The sequence below is a fragment of the Triticum urartu genome, chromosome 2 (genome assembly GCF_003073215.2).
Source record: "Triticum urartu cultivar G1812 chromosome 2, Tu2.1, whole genome shotgun sequence".
Taxonomy (NCBI): Eukaryota; Viridiplantae; Streptophyta; class Magnoliopsida; order Poales; family Poaceae; genus Triticum; species Triticum urartu.
Genome location: NC_053023.1, coordinates 589,627,511 through 589,644,173, shown reverse-complemented (window position 1 = coordinate 589,644,173; position 16,663 = coordinate 589,627,511). Strand labels below are relative to the sequence as shown.

Here is a 16,663-nt window from a genome sequence, read left to right as displayed (position 1 = left end):
GGGCATCACGCCCCCAGCACGCGGTTTGCGCCAGTGCACCTCAGGGGGTGATTTACAGCAACTTCAATGGGGCGACCCATTTCGTCCGCCCGCATCCGTTTGGGTCGGCGCGGACAAAAGTGGCGGCCCAACGCGCCGACCCAAACTCAAATCGTATCCGCCCGGCGTCCGCGCCGACCCATTTCCGACCCAAAATTGCGCCTGGAATGCGTCGGCGTGGACGGGAAGCGGACGCGCCGCGCGTCTCCTCGCCGTCCGCCGCGTCCCCACCTGGCGGCCACCCAACTGCCACCGGTCGTCTTATTTATGACGACCACCGACAGCGGGCCCACGCGTCAGCCAGTGCGCGCGTCTTTTTTTAACCATGCGTGCGGCGGGGTTGGCCTCATCCACTTCTCCCGTCCACATTTGGCCCCCCACCACTTCCTTTGCTTCCTCGCCGACGACCGCAAACCCTAGCGCGTGCCATGGGCCTCTTCGGCAAAAGCAATGACAAGGGGAAAGACACCCCCGGCGCCTCGTCATCCCGTGCTCCCCCTCCCCCTCCCCGTCCACCACCGGCGCGTTTCCGCCCTGGACGCCGGCGCCTGCACATCCCGGTGCACCAAGCGCGATGGCACTGGGAGTACAGGCAGCTCCTTTCCTACCCCAACATGTCCGTTTGACTAATCCAAACGGACAAAAATTGAATCCGTTTGGGTCGCCCCGTTGGAGTTGCTCTTAGCACCTACAGGGAGGCCAACGATTGGAGATGCTCTCAGCCGCCGAGTCCAATCGCCGAACTGCGGCGCTAGCCTTTTTGCACGACACAATCGACGGAGAAGCTTTATCGGGATCGATGCCCGACATGGGTTGCAGCCGCGCAGCCTGCACCACCGGTCCCTCTACGGCTGTATCGCCATGACCTCGGCCCTCGATCAGGCCCAGCGATGCCACAGACAAGTCGCAAGGGGACACCGGCGGGGAGGGGAGCGTGCGTGTGTGCGTCCAGGCTAGCCCAGACTGTGATCCCGTGCTCGTGGGGTAAAAAGTAAGAAAGATGCGATGGAGGAGGGATGGATTGGGTAGCGTGCGGGCGACAGCATGAGCGCCCCACTATTACCAAAAGCGAGCTCACAAAAATGATGGCCTCAGTAGATTATCATTGTTCCAGCGATGAGCCCCAGCAACGGCACGGACCGGAAGCCAGCCTGTGCGCGAGCTCACTTGAAGCGTTGGTGAGAAAGAGATGGACGTTTCCGTTTCACGCACTGCCAGATGATGAGACGAGACTGCAAATCAAGCAAACTACTACTCTCTCCGTTCCTAATATAAAGTTAGATCATCTATTTTGGACGGAGGGAGTACTTGACATACTGCTCCCTAATTATACTAGCATGCCGTTACATTCTAGACTGGAATGCACTTGTAACGTGCACGATCACATCATTCACCCAATATCTGTGTACCAGGCGCGGAGTGCAGAGGTAACCTACTAGTAGGGTTCGTTCGTGTGCACATACGACATTTAATAATTAATTAAACAGCGTGGTGGATCACCTGCATGCATCAAAGCAACGCAGCCATCCGGGATCCGACTGACAATGATAGCCGCCCTCCCTGCAGCTCGATCGCATGGTCCACGTACGTAACATAACATTTCCGCTGGTAAGAGACAAGGACGCAAGGGAGTTTAAGGCGGAGGATGATTAGTTCAGGTGTAACATCACACACACGTACTGCTGCTAGTTGGTGCGAGTAGTTGCCATGCATTACCATACGTACATCAAGCATCCCACCGAGCTAGCTCCGCGTGGACCATATATATCTATCTCAAACGAGACATGTTTTTGTTTCCTTGTGTTTGGTACAATAATGCTCTCTAATATAGCGTCTCATACTCCCTAACATGTACTCCTTCCCTTCTCTAATATTTGTCTGTCTAGACGTTTTAATAAGTGACTACATAAGAAATAAAATGAGTGAATCTACACTCTAAAATATATTTATATACATTCATATGTGCTAGTCCATTTTAAAACTCTAGAAAGGCCTATATTTAGAAACGGAGGGAGGATAGTATATATACCATCCATGTGGAGTCCTATGTATTGTAGTCTACGTGATGGCCACACTTGAGTTCAAAAACGACGCTTTTGCTCTCTGCTAACTCTCAGTTAATCACGGGGGGCAACGACTTGACTGTACGTACGGAACGACGTTTTGGCATGGACGGCGACGTTATGCTATGTCGTCGTCTTTGGCCCCTGATTTTCAAAGTCACTTTTCGATCCCAGGAATTCCACCTGTTTTCCAAGTGACGTTGTTTTAGTTCAAATCCCACACCCCACCCAAAATTCGGTAACGTGCTCCGCTTTCCCGGACTCCAGTTCATGGCACGCTTTTCAAGAAAGAAACGACCCCCGTTTCATACTGTAGCCTCTATGTATCCAAATGGAGGGCATAAGCGTGAAATGTCGCAACTAGCCAGGGGTGTCATTGCACAAACCCACCTAAAGCCCCAACCACCCTACCCTCTCAGCATCCGTGTACGCTCTCACACTCCCCTCCCCCCCCCTCGCCTCCGTCCCCAGATCCGACCACCCCCCTCGCCTCGCCGCCGGCCCCCCCTCCACGCAACCGTACTGCCACACGGCGGACTCTCCGGGGCCCGCGCGCCGGAATGGAGGCGGCGCTGGAGGCGGCGCGCGCCAAGGACACCAAGGAGCGCCTGGCCGGGGTGGAGCGCCTGCACGAGGCGCTCGACGCGGCGGCGCGCCGCGGCCTCTCCCCGGCCGAGGTCACCTCGCTGGTGGACACCTGCGTGGATCTGACGCGGGACGCCAACTTCCGCGTCGCGCAGGGGGGGCTGCAGGCGCTCTCCGCCGCCGCCGTGCTCGCCGGGGACCACTTCAAGATCCACCTCAACGCGCTCGTCCCCGCCGCCGTCGAGCGCCTCGGCGACGGCAAGCAGCCCGTCCGCGAGGCCGCGCGCCAGCTCCTCGTCACGCTCATGGAGGTGAGTCGTCCGCCCTTTCGGTCGTGATGATCCCACTTGTTGTTTCTTTAATCTGTTATATTAGGGGGGAATGTGGTTGCTTTGGAACTTAGCTGGAGTTTTAAATTTGGTCCAATTATCTATCAGCATGAATTTGTTTTAGGTTTTGTGTGATGATGTGCTATTGAGCTACAATGCCGTTTCAAACTTCAATAATCAAGGGATTAGCTTTCTTAGTTTTGGGTCAAGTTTGGTTTGTACAAACGGTAAAATGTGGGTGGGTATCAAACGAAGATTCAAACTTCTCATATGCAGTTTGGTTTTTGCTCGACTGTTTTAAGAACCATTTACCCTCAAATATGCTGTTAGTTCACATGTAAAGATTGCTCTTTTCAGGTGTTGAAATGAAATCTATAATATGCCTAGTTGTTGTAAATTACATAATTCTTTCTTAATGCTTTGATTTTTATAGAGCATAAATATCAAAATATGCGTTATCTTTTCTCCTTTGTCAATGCTGTTTGTTACTAGTACTATGTTACCATTACTTTTACATGTAGACTTGCCCAATGAATATCAACAAATGAAGCCAAACATGCTCGCCTTGTTCTCAATGTTTTAGATTTATTACTAGGTAGCCTTCTGATTTCATCCATATCTCAGGTTTCTTCACCAACAATCATTCTCGAAAGGGCCGGAAATTATGCATGGACTCATAAGAGTTGGAGGGTTCGGGAAGAGTTTGTACTTACAGTGGCAACTGCAGTTGGGCTTTTCGCTTCTACGGAGCTTCTCATGCAACGAGTTTTACTCTCACCCGTGAGTCTAGTATTCAAGTCGATTTGTTACTGTACATTTTTGTGCATATCTCAGACTTTATGTTTACTCAATAGATAGATATGCTGAGACTAATCTGGCTTCACAGGTCCTACAGTTGATGAATGATTCGAACCAAAGTGTCAGAGAAGCTGCTATATCTTGTATTGAGGTTAGCTGGTTTCATACCATTTTTACCTGCTTCAGATGATGCTTTTCATCTTTTGTCCACTTATATTCCTTCCCATTTCGCGCTTTCGGATGCCCAACATTCGTCTTACTCAATTTTGCAATAGTTCTGTCCCACTCTGCGAGTTGGATAGGCTGAACCTTTCCTACAAAAATACTCAAACAATCAATGTAGTCCCAATGCCCTTTGCTTCTAGTTGCTTTTCACTACTCCCTTGCCCTCAGTTTTATCTGTTTTTGTGTGTTTTAAAAGTAGTTTATCCCATGCTTTCAAACTATTGGTGTAATTAGTAGCAACTGTCCATACTAACTAATTGCAGCCTGTACCCGCTATCCAGGCTATGTAAAAATTATACGGCAATCCTAATATCACTTGTCACTTTTTTCGATCACAGGAAATGTACAAGAACATGGGATCTCAGTTCCACGAAGAGTTGCAGCGCCATAATCTGCCTACATACATGGTAGTGTATTTGGCTATCTAGTTGTTTTTGGCAGTTGCCCTTTGCTTGCTAGAAATCCACTTGATACTAGTGTCTCACTCTTAGTACATCTGTGTATTTTGGACTAGTATCTGGTACTACTTTATATGATTGAACTTTACGTGTCCATTTTTAAAGGTCCGCAAAGCAGTAAACCTGGATTATCCTAATTCATGTATTGTCCGATATCTGCAGCTAAAAGAAATAAATTCAAGATTGAATAGAATTGAACCAAAGGTTCCCGCATCTGATGGTACTGCAACACAGCATAAAGTTGCAGCATCTAGATCCGTTAGTGTTAACCCAAAAAGAGGCAGCCCACGGACAAAAAGCACACCGAGGGAAAGCACATTATTTGGAGGTAAGCTCTATATTTTTGTCAGAAGTTCACACATGATCATTCAAATATATGTGTTTGCATTCAACTATAGTTGCAAGCCAAGACGATCTATAACTGCAATTTGTCAGTCTAGGTACTGTTTAGGCACCAAGAGATGTCCTTTTTCCATGTTTATATGGGTGAACATTTGCGAATGCCTGAATGCTCCTAACCAGCTCATGATAATAGGATGGACTTACACATGAAGAGGATTCACTTTCAAAACCAAAACAATCAGCACTGTAGCTGATCGTGTGCTGTAGCTCTATAGTCTGTATTTTGTCAGAAAATTAAAACTGAAGTCCAGCTTTTGAGTTACGTATACGGGAATTGCACCCAGTCAATTCATGTCCCCACCACATATGTCAATAAACATTGGAACCACCTATTCACTTGCTCTAAGTATGTTAAAGTGGCTCTCCAGAGATCCTAATGAGATCTTGCATGATTTAAGTGCTTGCGTGGTGTCATCCAGTAAGGAGTGCCCACATGCCGGACACCCTATCTTCTTCCTGTTCCTTTTCTCCCATTTTCTTCCCGTCACTGTCGGCTTCACCACTCTCCTTGCTGCCACTCATCCCACATGGGCATGGAGCCGTGCCCTGAGTTCTTGGGCCACCCCTGACCAGAGTCAAGGTTCAGTGATAGTCGGGAAAGAACTGACCACAGGGAATGAGATGACGAGATCAAAGTCACCGTTAGAGGCTTGGGGCTGACAAAGATCTTACTCGGTGTGTGTGCCCAGACCAGATCCGTGCGCACCACGGCTGAGAGTGGTCCTGCTGATTAGATGACACCATGGATTTTGAGTCGCGCGACTAGTCGTCGACTAGTCGATGAGTCGCAAAAAATGTCGACTCAACTTAGTGTCGACTCGAGTCGGGAGTCGCGACTAGTCGCAACCGTAGGCTCGACTTTTTCCGAGTCGCTACCCCAGAGCGACTCAGAGCGACTCCGATGAGTCGCGACTCGAAAACCATGGATGACACATTGTGCCCTGTCAACATGCCACATAAGTGGCCAGAGCTAGCAAAACCAGATCTGAGAACTACCCGTGTACCCTGTTAACAAATTTAGGTGGTGAATCTGTGGTTTCAGAATTTGTGGACCATAGTGACCAGGGCGTGCAAGTTCGAGAATTCGTTCATATAATTACTGTGAAAACATATGATATATTCTTAATTTCAAAATGCAGTGATAATATGCACAAAATGTCTTTGAATTCATTATCTGAAAGTAATCATTAATACTTTAATAGTACAACATTTGAAGTCCATTTCATGTTTTGAGATGCATCATTTTTTTATCCAGGTGAAGTACTGCTATATTTGTTTCTTTATTTATTTTCTTCTTACTTTTGCTCAGTGTATAATCCAGAAGCCTTTAGTTGAGCTATGTTCCCTGAAACTTCTTTTTCAGCCTGTAATCTATTAGACTTAACAGAAAATTTCATTTTCTGACAAGTCAATGTTTTTATGGTTATTGCCCCTGCCACATGGACAACATGTTTCTCTACAGTAATTTGATGTTTTACAGGTGACACTGATATAACTGAAAAACCAGTGGAACCAGTAAGAGTCCACTCAGAGAAAGAATTACTTCGGGAGTTTGAGAAGATTGCAGCTACTCTTGTTCCAGAAAAGGACTGGTCAGTTCGTATTGCTGCCATGCAAAGGATTGAAGCACTGGTTTATGGAGGTATGTCCACATCTATACCTATTTTTCTTAACAAAGCTTTATGCAATTATGCTCGGCGTTAATTACCTCTGTAGCCATTAGCAAAGAAAAAAAAACATCTGTAGCATAGATTTTGCAGTACGTCTTTGATCCCACAGCCAATTAATATTTTGTCTAACCAGAAAGGGACCCTCATTACTAGGACTGATGACTAGGACGGAAACATTTCCCCTTTATTTGCCGATAAGTGAGCTTTTGAAGTATGCAGTGAAGTGAAATAAACAGAAGGTCCATCTTTTATAAAAATGAACATCTTTTATTATAAACATCCTATTGTGTAGTAATATTGGCTCAAAGAACAGAGCAATGGTGCAACCTGCAGTTTTGATGACATACCTTACTGTTTTGCAAGGCCTTCATCATTTGGACTCAAAAGGGAAAATATTATCACAGTCCAGTTACACATAATAATATAATATGGGGTTATTTGAGAATTAGTCCGTCAACATTCTTAGCATTTATGTTGATAAATTACTCGATAATTTGATGTTCTATGCTTAGCTTTAAAATGTTCTATTTATGTTTCTCCAGGAGCTATTGATTACCCATCGTTTCTGACACTCTTGAAGCAGCTGATTCCTCCATTGTCTACTCAGCTAGCTGATCGACGGTCTACCATTGTAAAACAGGTATCCACCCATTTCTCTTCTTTTGATAAGCATCTTTTATCAAGAAACCTATTTTGATAAGTATCAAATTGATTATCTCCAACGCTTGTCTTTCCCTCTATTTTCTTGCTGTCAAACGAGTTGAATACTTGATCAGATGAATGTGCTCAAATTGAAAACTTACTTCCTGTCATGTTTTTTATGCCCAGGCATGCCATTTACTTAATGTGCTGTCCAAAGAACTCCTTGGTGACTTTGAGCCATGTGCTGAACAATTTATTCCGGTAAATGATGCAAACAGTTTTTTCCTTCTGTTTTGCTATATTGTTTTAAGAAATCTAAAATATTTGTGAAATTTCCAGATGCTTTTTAAGCTTGTTGTTATAACTGTGCTTGTCATCGCTGAATCTTCAGACACCTGCATAAAAACTGTGAGGAAATTTTATTTCAATAATTTGCACTTCATGGATGCCATTTGTTTAGTCTCTTTGCTGATATGGGACATCTTGCAGATCCTGCGAAACTGCAAGGTTGCACGAATTCTTCCTCGTGTAGCTGACACAGCCAAGAATGACCGAAGCGCAATTCTCCGTGCTAGGTATGCATGTTGACACCGTCCAGTGTACATGTTTCTTCAAGCTACTCAAGCTTACATTTTACTGTACCAGGTGCTGCGAATACGCACTTCTAATATTGGAATATTGGGCTGATGCCCCGGAAATACAACGATCAGCTGATTTATATGAAGATCTAATAAAGTGCTGTGTAGCAGATGCTATGAGTGAGGTATGATCTGTTCGCTGACCTATGGTGCATATAGTGTGTTCATTTTCATTTCAAATCAGGTAGTTAAATAAATTATTCAATATGTCGCACTATCAGACACACAACAACTTCTCTGTGTGTCGTATGCTAGTGTTTGTACTTTGTAGAATTGAAGAGTCCAGTCATAGTTCCATTCTGTTGAAATCAAACCAAGCGGAATGTTAATTATTTGCAGCACACCAGAGCGAAACAACAAAACTTGTTACTCAAGCAGCAATGCTGCAATGATACCCACTAGGACCCTGACTCAGCCTTACATTTCAACCTATCCCCAACTGGCTGTCTACATGACTGGAGAGGCATCAATATGATATTGCCCAGACAGAATCTATGTAGTGCTGGTTTGCGTTCCGTTTGCAGATATACTCATGAAACAATGTATCCATTTGGAAATACGGTAGCTTGTTTGGCATAATAATGAAGAATATAGGTTGCTTTCTGTTCATAATGTGTATAGAGTAATAAGCAATCTGTTTCTGAGGAACCAATAAAATTATGAGGGATTCTACTTCATACGGAACCGGTGCCTTTTTTCTCTGCTTACCCTTGCATGCCACCCAAAAAAAGTTCAGGAGACAATAATGTAGCAAATGACAAGTCCATATTCTGAGTTCATGCATTCTATTGGTAGTATATGATGATATACCTGCTTATTGATGGGCATAATTGTTAAAACTAGAAGGTTCTTGAGTTATCTCATCTCTGATCTCTGTGCCGCTGCCTGCTGGTATGCTGGGACCATTGCGGCTCTGTCCACATTCATTCTGATTATTTTTGTGTTCCATGCTGTTTCTGCAACTAGGTCCGTTCAACTGCAAGAACTTGCTACAGAATGTTCACGAAAACATGGCCTGAGCGCTCTCGCCGTCTTTTTATGCAATTTGATCCTGCCATACAGAGGGTACGACATGCTGCTTTTCTCTTTGTGTTTCTTCAGATCTTACTTTTTTTGTAGCTGTAACACAGCCTAAATTCTAATGTACAATTGGCAACTGTTGCAGACAATAAATGATGAGGATGGTGTGCACAAACGTTATGCTTCTCCCTCACTTCGTGAGAAGGTTCTGCAGCCTTCTCGCACTTCATCTCATGCAAGTGGCACTCATATGCCTGGATATGGCACTTCAGCTATTGTTGCAATGGACAAGAGTGCAGCTATTTCTTCAGATTCATCTCTGCCATCAAACAATCTTCGTTTATCACAGTCAAAGACAACCAGCAGAGTTTCTGATAGAAGCCTAGAAAGTGTGCTCAGTTCAAGCAAAGAAAAGGTTTCTGCTATTGAAAGTTTGCTGAAAGGTGTTAGCATATCAGATAGGCAAAATTTCTCAGTTGCACGCTCAACAAGCTTGGACCTTGGTATTCTTTAATCCGCATATACCTTTCTTTGAAGAATTCGAATGCTTTTAATAGTGTATTCCTTAGAAATCACCTGACAAAATTATCGTTTCTACTTTCTCCACTGATCGTTAGAATTCTAGTTTCTTATTATTTTTTAATCCTAGTGCAGGGGTTGATGCTCCATCATCTCGTGATCCTCCTGTTCCTCTTGCAGCACCAGCTTCAAATCATCTATCTCTGCAGAACTCAGCGTTCTTGGACTCAACCATTCCTAGCATCAAAAGTTCTAGTACACGAAATGGAGGTTCCCGCGCATTGGATACAATGACGACACAGTTGGCCACCAAAGAGCGATCGAGGTCACCATATTTGAGTAATCTATCATCCGAGTCCATGACGGGCTTATCACTGCCTTATGTAAGAAGATCTTCAGAGAGGCTTCAAGACGGAATGGATGAGAGTAATGATCTGCGGTCAACCAGGCGGTTTCCTCAAATGCACACAGAAAAAAACTACATTGATATGCCTTATAGGGATGGTGCTGCTCACAGAGATTCACATAACAACAATGTCCCGAATTTCCAGAGACCTCTTCTAAGAAAGCAAGTAATGTCAAGGCCTTCTGCAAGTAGCCGGGACAGATTTGATGATAGTCAAGTACCTTCCAATGATGTATCTAGATATACAGATACTCTGGCTACTCTACACGATGCACTTTCTGAGGGTCTCAATCCTAGTTCTGACTGGGTAGCAAGAGTCTCTGCTTTTGATTTTATTCGGAATATAGTGCAACAAGGTCAGAGAGGTACTCAAGAAATTATTCAGAATTTTGAAAAGGTCATGAAGCTATTTTTCCGCCATCTGGATGATCCTCATCATAAGGTTGCACAAGCCGCTTTTTCTACGCTTGCAGAGATTATTCCTGCTTGCAAGAAGCCATTTGAGAGTTATGTCGAAAGAATTTTGCCACATGTCTTTTCCCGCCTTATTGATCCAAAAGAGTTGGTAAAAAAACCATGTTCTTTGACTTTGGAGATTGTTGGTCGATTATATGCAATCGATATGTTGCTACCTGCCCTAGTACGCTCACTAGATGAACAGAGGTCACCAAAGGCAAAGCTGGCTGTTATTGAATTTGCAAACAGATCGTTCAGTAAGTACACGGTAGATTCTGAAGGTTATAGTAACAGTGGCTTCCTTAAGCTATGGCTTTCAAAATTGGCACCGTTAGTGAATGAAAAGAATGCAAAACTGAAGGAGGCATCTATTGCTGGTATCATATCTGTGTATTCTCAGTTTGACTCAACGGCAGTGTTAAATTTTATTTTAAGTTTATCAGTTGAAGAGCAAAACCTATTGAGGCGTGCCCTGAAGCAAAAAACACCTCGTATTGAGGTTGATCTGGTGAACTACTTGCAGAGCAAGAAAGAACGGCCACGCCCTAAATCTTATGACCAGGCAGACTTTGGAACTTCTTCCGAAGATGGTTATGCACAGACATTGAAGAAGAGCTATCCTTTTGGGCGGTATTCTTCTAGTTCCCTTGACGCCGAAGTGGGAAAGAAGACCACTACAGTGCATGAACCAACATTACATAATGTCTCTATGGCCCGAACAACTTCGGATATGAGTGCCGGTACTAATCAAAGCCTGGAGCCGGCCTCAGGAACTGAAGTATTTTTAAATAGAAGTAGAGAATCAAAGAATAATTTTAGCTCAGCTGTGGAAGATAATCGTTCTTGGACAAACTACCCTGAAAAAACCGATGCCTCCTTAGATGGTGAAACCGCTATGAGCACTCCGCGCTTGGATTTCAGCCAACTGCACAGCCCTGATGGGCATAATGCTGTTGGTTCAACTACAGGAAAAGATGTTCAGGAGACAGATATGGTTGTAAACCTTAGTTCTATAAAGACCAGCATACATGCTGACAACGGCTTGAGCATACCACAACTTCTTCATCAGGTACTGATGAAAAATCCTTTTACTTGATTGTGTGTACTGCTGTGTCTTTTTCTTTTCTAAATCTTTGTGAAGCATTTTAATTTATTTTTCTCACTTTGTAGATAAGCACTGACACAGAAATATCAAGTTTGGAAAAGCACGAAGCATTACAACACTTGATTAAGGCTTCGCTTGGTAATGACAGCTCCGTTTGGTCAAAGGTTTGCAACCTGATTTCCTTACAAAATGTACCTTAAGTGCTTAATTTTACAATAGTTTAGTTTATTTTTTCTATTTCTCAGCAAAAGAATAATGGGTATTTGAAAAGCAGGGTTGCATTTCAACTTATTTTAATGCACAGCGGCATTTGTAGTTTTGCATATACAAATGCCACAGCAGCATGTTATGTTACCTTTTCTTGTATATTTCCCTTTTTTCGTTGCATAAATATGTGAAATCATTATTTCATTACTAGCTGTGTTACCAGAGGTGTAAAGTTAAAATGGAATATATACTAAGCTAGAGCCGAGAGGTTTCAAACTATTTGCATTCTAATTCCAGCCTTTCAATTTTCCAACAGTATTTCAATCAAATATTAACGACCGTACTTGACGTGCTGGGTGACTCCGATCCATCTACTAGGGAGATTGCTTTGTCTTTAATTGCTGAGATGCTCAACAATCAGGTCCACTATCCATGCCTTTGCACATTAAGATTAGTTTAATTAATTGCCGCTTCATTTCTTGATAGTAATAATGCTTATTTTGCTCTCAGAAAGACGCTATGGAAGAATCTATTGAGATTGTTCTTGAAAAACTTCTGCATGTGACGAAAGATGTGGTGGCAAAGGTATACCTGCCTTTATTTTCCTCACTATAACACCATTAGATCTGTTCTTTGTTCAGCTTTGGTGTTTTAGTAACTTAATATTCTTTCTGGGCATGCAGATTTCAAATGAAGCGAACCGATGCATAAATGTTTTGTTGGCAAAATACGATCCTTTCAGATGTCTTGCTGTATGCACAAATCATTTCTCTTTATGTATCACCGTTACTTTTGTTTCTGCTTGGTGTATTTAACTTTACTTCTTCATGGTCATTGGTTCTGCTGCAGGTTGTAGTACCTCTTTTGGTCAGTGATGATGAAAAGATACTCGTTGTGTGTATCAACTGTTTGACAAAGGTATCTCATATACAGTGTTCTAAAAGAACATAGACCCTTGCTACCCTAGGCAGGCAGCTGTAGTGCGTTTCATTTCTCATTATATATGCATCATGTGTGAAAATCTACTTAAATTCTTCGTTTTGTTGTAGAGTAGTTCTGGCCTATTAGGAACATACATAAACCAAACATATCTAATATGTTGAGCAACCAGTTTTGACTGTTAACTTTCTTGTGATAATCTCTGCAGCTTGTCGCGCACCTTTCCCAAGAGGAATTGATGGATCAACTGCCTACATTTTTGCCAGCACTGTTTGATGCTTTTAGTAACCAAAGTCCAGATGTTCGAAAGGTGGGTACTAATCTAGTGCAGATATTATCATGGCGGAATTCCTTTCTATTTTATTTATGATTGTTATAAAACTGCCAGTAGATGCAGACTGCAGTTGCTGACTGGCATGGGAATTGCATGTGCTTGGAATGAATTTTTCTTGTGCATGAATTCATAACTGATACTACCTACACATTTTTTAGAGTGTTGTATTCTGCTTGGTGGATATCTACATCATGCTCGGGAAAGCATTCGTCCCGTACCTGGAAGGGCTGAGCAGCACGCAGCTGCGCTTGGTGACCATCTACGCCAACCGGATTTCGCAGGCAAGGTCCGGCACGGCGATCGACAGCGCTAACCAATGAGATGTAACATTCTTCTGTTTTATATGGACATTTGTTTGGTAGGGTGTGGGATTTTTGGGGGGGTCCCGTTTGTTTGTGTAGGTTTGTGTATAGTATATAAGCAAACGATTCCCTTGTATTGGGGAGTTTCCTGGCTTTGGTTCTTTGTGTGATTATGTATTCCTTCTCTTTTTTTGGTTAGCATGTGGAGAGGAGAGTGTTAGCGAGCGTGTGTTGTCTTGGGTTGTACAACTAGGTGACAATGTACAAAGAAAGGAGATGTAACGTACTGGAGAAAGTGTGTGCAAGTTTTGTCTGGCCCTTTGAATTACGTTATTGTTCATGAATTCTCAGCTGTGGACTTGTATTGTTCTGGTTCTTGATTTTAGATCCGTTAAGAGGGCTGGTCTGGTTCTTGATTGTAGATGTGTAAAGAGGGATCTGAAGGACTGAAATATCACCAAAGAATTAGCCATGAAGAGGGGTGTGTGGAAGTTAGCTATTCATGTGCTAGAACCATGGCTTGTTTTTGAGATCTTATGGGTTTCAACTTGTTTCAGACTGAAAGACTTTGTTGTCGTTGATAACGGCAAGCCCTGTTTGTGTTCCCGGTTCCGCGGCAACTTTTTTTGCGGGGATTCAGAGAGATGATGTTAGGGCATCTTTAATGGCAACTTGTAAAAATCCTCCCACATTTGTCCACGGAGGGGGGAGCAGTCCACAAACACGAATGCGGGAGGACACCATCCAATTATAGCCGCATACATTTGGCCTTCCGGTTTTTTCCTAGTCTGCATGAAAGTAGCCACATGCAAAGTGTACAGATGTTCAAATAGCCACATGCAACACTAGTTCAATTTTTTTTTAAAATCAAATATTACATCCCAATATTGGTGTCCCTTTTCATTGCCAATTGATGCTCAATCAGACCTTTCTTCAGCTACTTGTGAGTTGGTCGATGCCGAATTTGTTGACGCATTTGAATAAACTCCTTAAATGTGGCCGGATTCTGATCTAGAAGTTGAATAGGATCACCCATGTTTTCAAATTCCAGAGCTGCGGCAACATCGTCACCCTCATCCTCGACGACCATGTTGTGCATGATCACACAACATGTCATCACCTCCCACAAGATTTTTGGATCCCATTGTTTAGCAGGTCCACGAACAACTGCAAAACGGGCATGCGGAGCTCCAAATGCCCTCTCAACATCCTTTCTAGCCGCTTCTTGTCTTTGGGCAAAGTGAGCCTTTTTTTGTCCAACTGGGTTTTAGATGGTGCTGACAAAGGTAGCCTATGGAGGATAGATACAGTCAACTAGATAGTAGCCTATATTGTACTCATGTCCATTGACAGTATAGTGACAAGGAAGAGCTTTTCCTTCAGTCAGCCTCGCAAACAACGACGATCGTTGCAGCACATTGATGTCATTGTGAGACTCGGGCATGCCAAAGAAAGCGTGTCAAATCCAAAGATCCTGTGATGCAACTGCTTCAAGAATGATGGTGGACTTCTTAACATGACCCTGTATTGCTCTTGTAAAGCTTTCAGGCAGCTCTTCCATTTCCAATGCATGCAGTCAAAAGATCCAAACAAACCTGGCCACCCTCTTGCTTCTGAATTGCCAGGAGCCTCTACGTGTCTGCCACAGTTGGTTTTCTCAGGTACTGAGGTCCGAACACCTCGATCACGGCAGTTGCAAACCTGACCATGGCATCTCCGCATGTGCTCTTTGACATCCGTAGGTACTCGTCCCACGAATCAGCGGCCATGCCATATGCAAGCATCCAGAGTGCGGCTGTGCACTTCTGGTAACCAGAGAAGCCAATCGTTTTCATGGTGTCCCTCGTCAGGATGAAATAGTCATGGTAGGACCGGACGCCATGGTACAAACGATTGAAGACAGTCTTGCGCATCCGAAACGTCGGCGAAAATAAGTAGTCGACCATCAGTATCAAATGCCCGCGCGCCCTGTTGCGGTTGAGCATTCGATGACCCTTGTTCGAGCCCTTGAAATTGAGAACATGCTCCTCCGCACGCGTGTCTTCAAGGATCGCCTGCATCATCGCCGTCTCATCGGAGTACTCCTCGTCCAACGAAGCTGCCAGACGACTCAACATATTGCTCGTATATGTACTCCAAATCGGAATCCATTGCTAAAAAGAAGAAGGGACAAATGTGTTCAGCTCCGGCGATTCATCGAACAGTTGTCGGGCATGGTAGAGGTTGGTACCTGGCGGTGCGGTCGGAGGGCAGGGGTTGAACGAAGATAGAGAATAAGCGGAGGGGAGCCCTGCTGGAGCGCCAGAGGTGACGGAGACGCAGAATATCGGCAGGGGTGTGGCGTGGTGGCCTGAGTGGTGGGGTCAGGGAAGGGTTTTGGGTGGGCCTGGGGTGTCGGATTCATACGTTTCGCGTGTCCGATCTCCCGCAAACTTTCCTCACTTTTGTCACCATTTTACAGGAGAAATCGCGTCCTGACCGCTGCACGGACCGATACAGAACCGTGTTGGATGGTTTTGACGGTCCAAACGGGAGGTTTACGGTCCTCCTTGGGGATGACCTTACTCCCTTTTCAAGGTGTTGAAAGGTGCAGTCAACATTAACCAACTGCTACAGCACACATTCTAGAAAATGGTGCATCCACACCTCATTGTAACTGCCCTCTGTCAATTCTTCTGACCGCGAAGAAAGCAGCAAACACTCAATTTCGTTGACAAGCAGACCTGTCTAATCAGGAGCAAGCGTGGCTAGCAAAGCTCGAACCTCTGTCAAAAATCAGGTATGTATGTCCCTGGAAGCAAGCACGAGCTCCACTTTGTTTCATTGACCAGACCGACAAGGCTTGGCCAACTCCTCCGTCCCCTAGGCTGTGCCCAAATATTGGACGAGCACCTGATCGTAACAATCAGGTTGAAGAAAGATCGGCGGGGAGGTTCGTCATCGTCCGGTGAATAATGACTCACACGCCAAGCAGAGAAAGACCTTGGCTGGCACTACCAGATGCATGCATTGATGTGTCTGCCTCGCCGTGGTCTGCCGTTGAAACCCAGCACACCGCACCACACGCTCTTGCCTTCCAATGGACGACGGCGATCGAGCTGACGAGTTTGCATCCGCGGCAGGGCTCCATCACGCGACGAGGATCTCATCTCGGTCGTGCTGGGTGTGCCGGCACCGGTGACGGTCACACCTACTGTACCTGCTTAATTCTTAGTCGCGCTGGCGCCACTTTGGAACCAAATCAACATCGCAGGAGTTTCCACGGGGGGTGGGAGCACGGCCACGACCCTTCCTCCCTTCGGAAACGGTGCGCCAGGATGGAAATGGTCATGCCATGCCAAACGAAAGAAACAACGGAAGAAGAAAGCAAAGAAGCTCCATGTCCGAACGCACTATGGCAATTCGCCGGCGCGAGCACGCCCGTCAAAAGAACTCCAGGAATGGTTTGAGCGTTTGCGCTGACTGACCCAAATCGCACCACCAGCGACGGAGGAAGGAACGGTCATTTGCTATGGTGGACGAATAA

At 44.8% G+C, this 16,663-nt stretch overlaps 1 protein-coding gene across 2 annotated transcripts; it reads left to right on the top strand.

Moving 5' to 3' along the window:
- The first annotated feature begins 2,526 nt into the window (after positions 1 to 2,526).
- On the top strand, positions 2,527 to 13,481 carry LOC125538969 (CLIP-associated protein-like). Of its 2 annotated transcripts, none has more exons than XM_048702301.1 (21): positions 2,527 to 2,998; positions 3,641 to 3,796; positions 3,903 to 3,965; positions 4,378 to 4,446; positions 4,660 to 4,825; positions 6,380 to 6,541; positions 7,112 to 7,209; positions 7,398 to 7,472; positions 7,551 to 7,619; positions 7,701 to 7,786; positions 7,857 to 7,974; positions 8,816 to 8,914; positions 9,015 to 9,372; positions 9,569 to 11,319; positions 11,421 to 11,519; positions 11,879 to 11,983; positions 12,073 to 12,147; positions 12,246 to 12,314; positions 12,412 to 12,480; positions 12,710 to 12,811; positions 12,994 to 13,481. In XM_048702301.1, the coding sequence occupies exons 1-21, from the start codon at positions 2,663 to 2,665 to the stop codon at positions 13,153 to 13,155; spliced, it is 4,287 nt and encodes a 1,428-aa protein (XP_048558258.1). In that variant the 5' UTR covers positions 2,527 to 2,662; the 3' UTR covers positions 13,156 to 13,481. The 2 variants fall into 2 exon arrangements, with proteins under 2 accessions (XP_048558258.1, XP_048558257.1); XM_048702300.1 differs by having other exon boundaries at positions 2,528 to 2,998; positions 9,524 to 11,319.
- Positions 13,482 to 16,663: the final 3,182 nt, after the last annotated feature.

Excerpts from the sequence above, each read along its gene's own strand:
- LOC125538969 (XM_048702300.1), top strand. The coding sequence starts at position 2,663 with ATGGAGGCGGCGCTGGAGGCGGCGCGCGCCAAGGACACCAAGGAGCGC. Across the intron at positions 7,473-7,550 it reads GTGCTGAACAATTTATTCCG|ATGCTTTTTAAGCTTGTTGT; the intron begins GTAAATGATGCA and ends TGAAATTTCCAG. Across the intron at positions 7,787-7,856 it reads AGCGCAATTCTCCGTGCTAG|GTGCTGCGAATACGCACTTC; the intron begins GTATGCATGTTG and ends TTACTGTACCAG.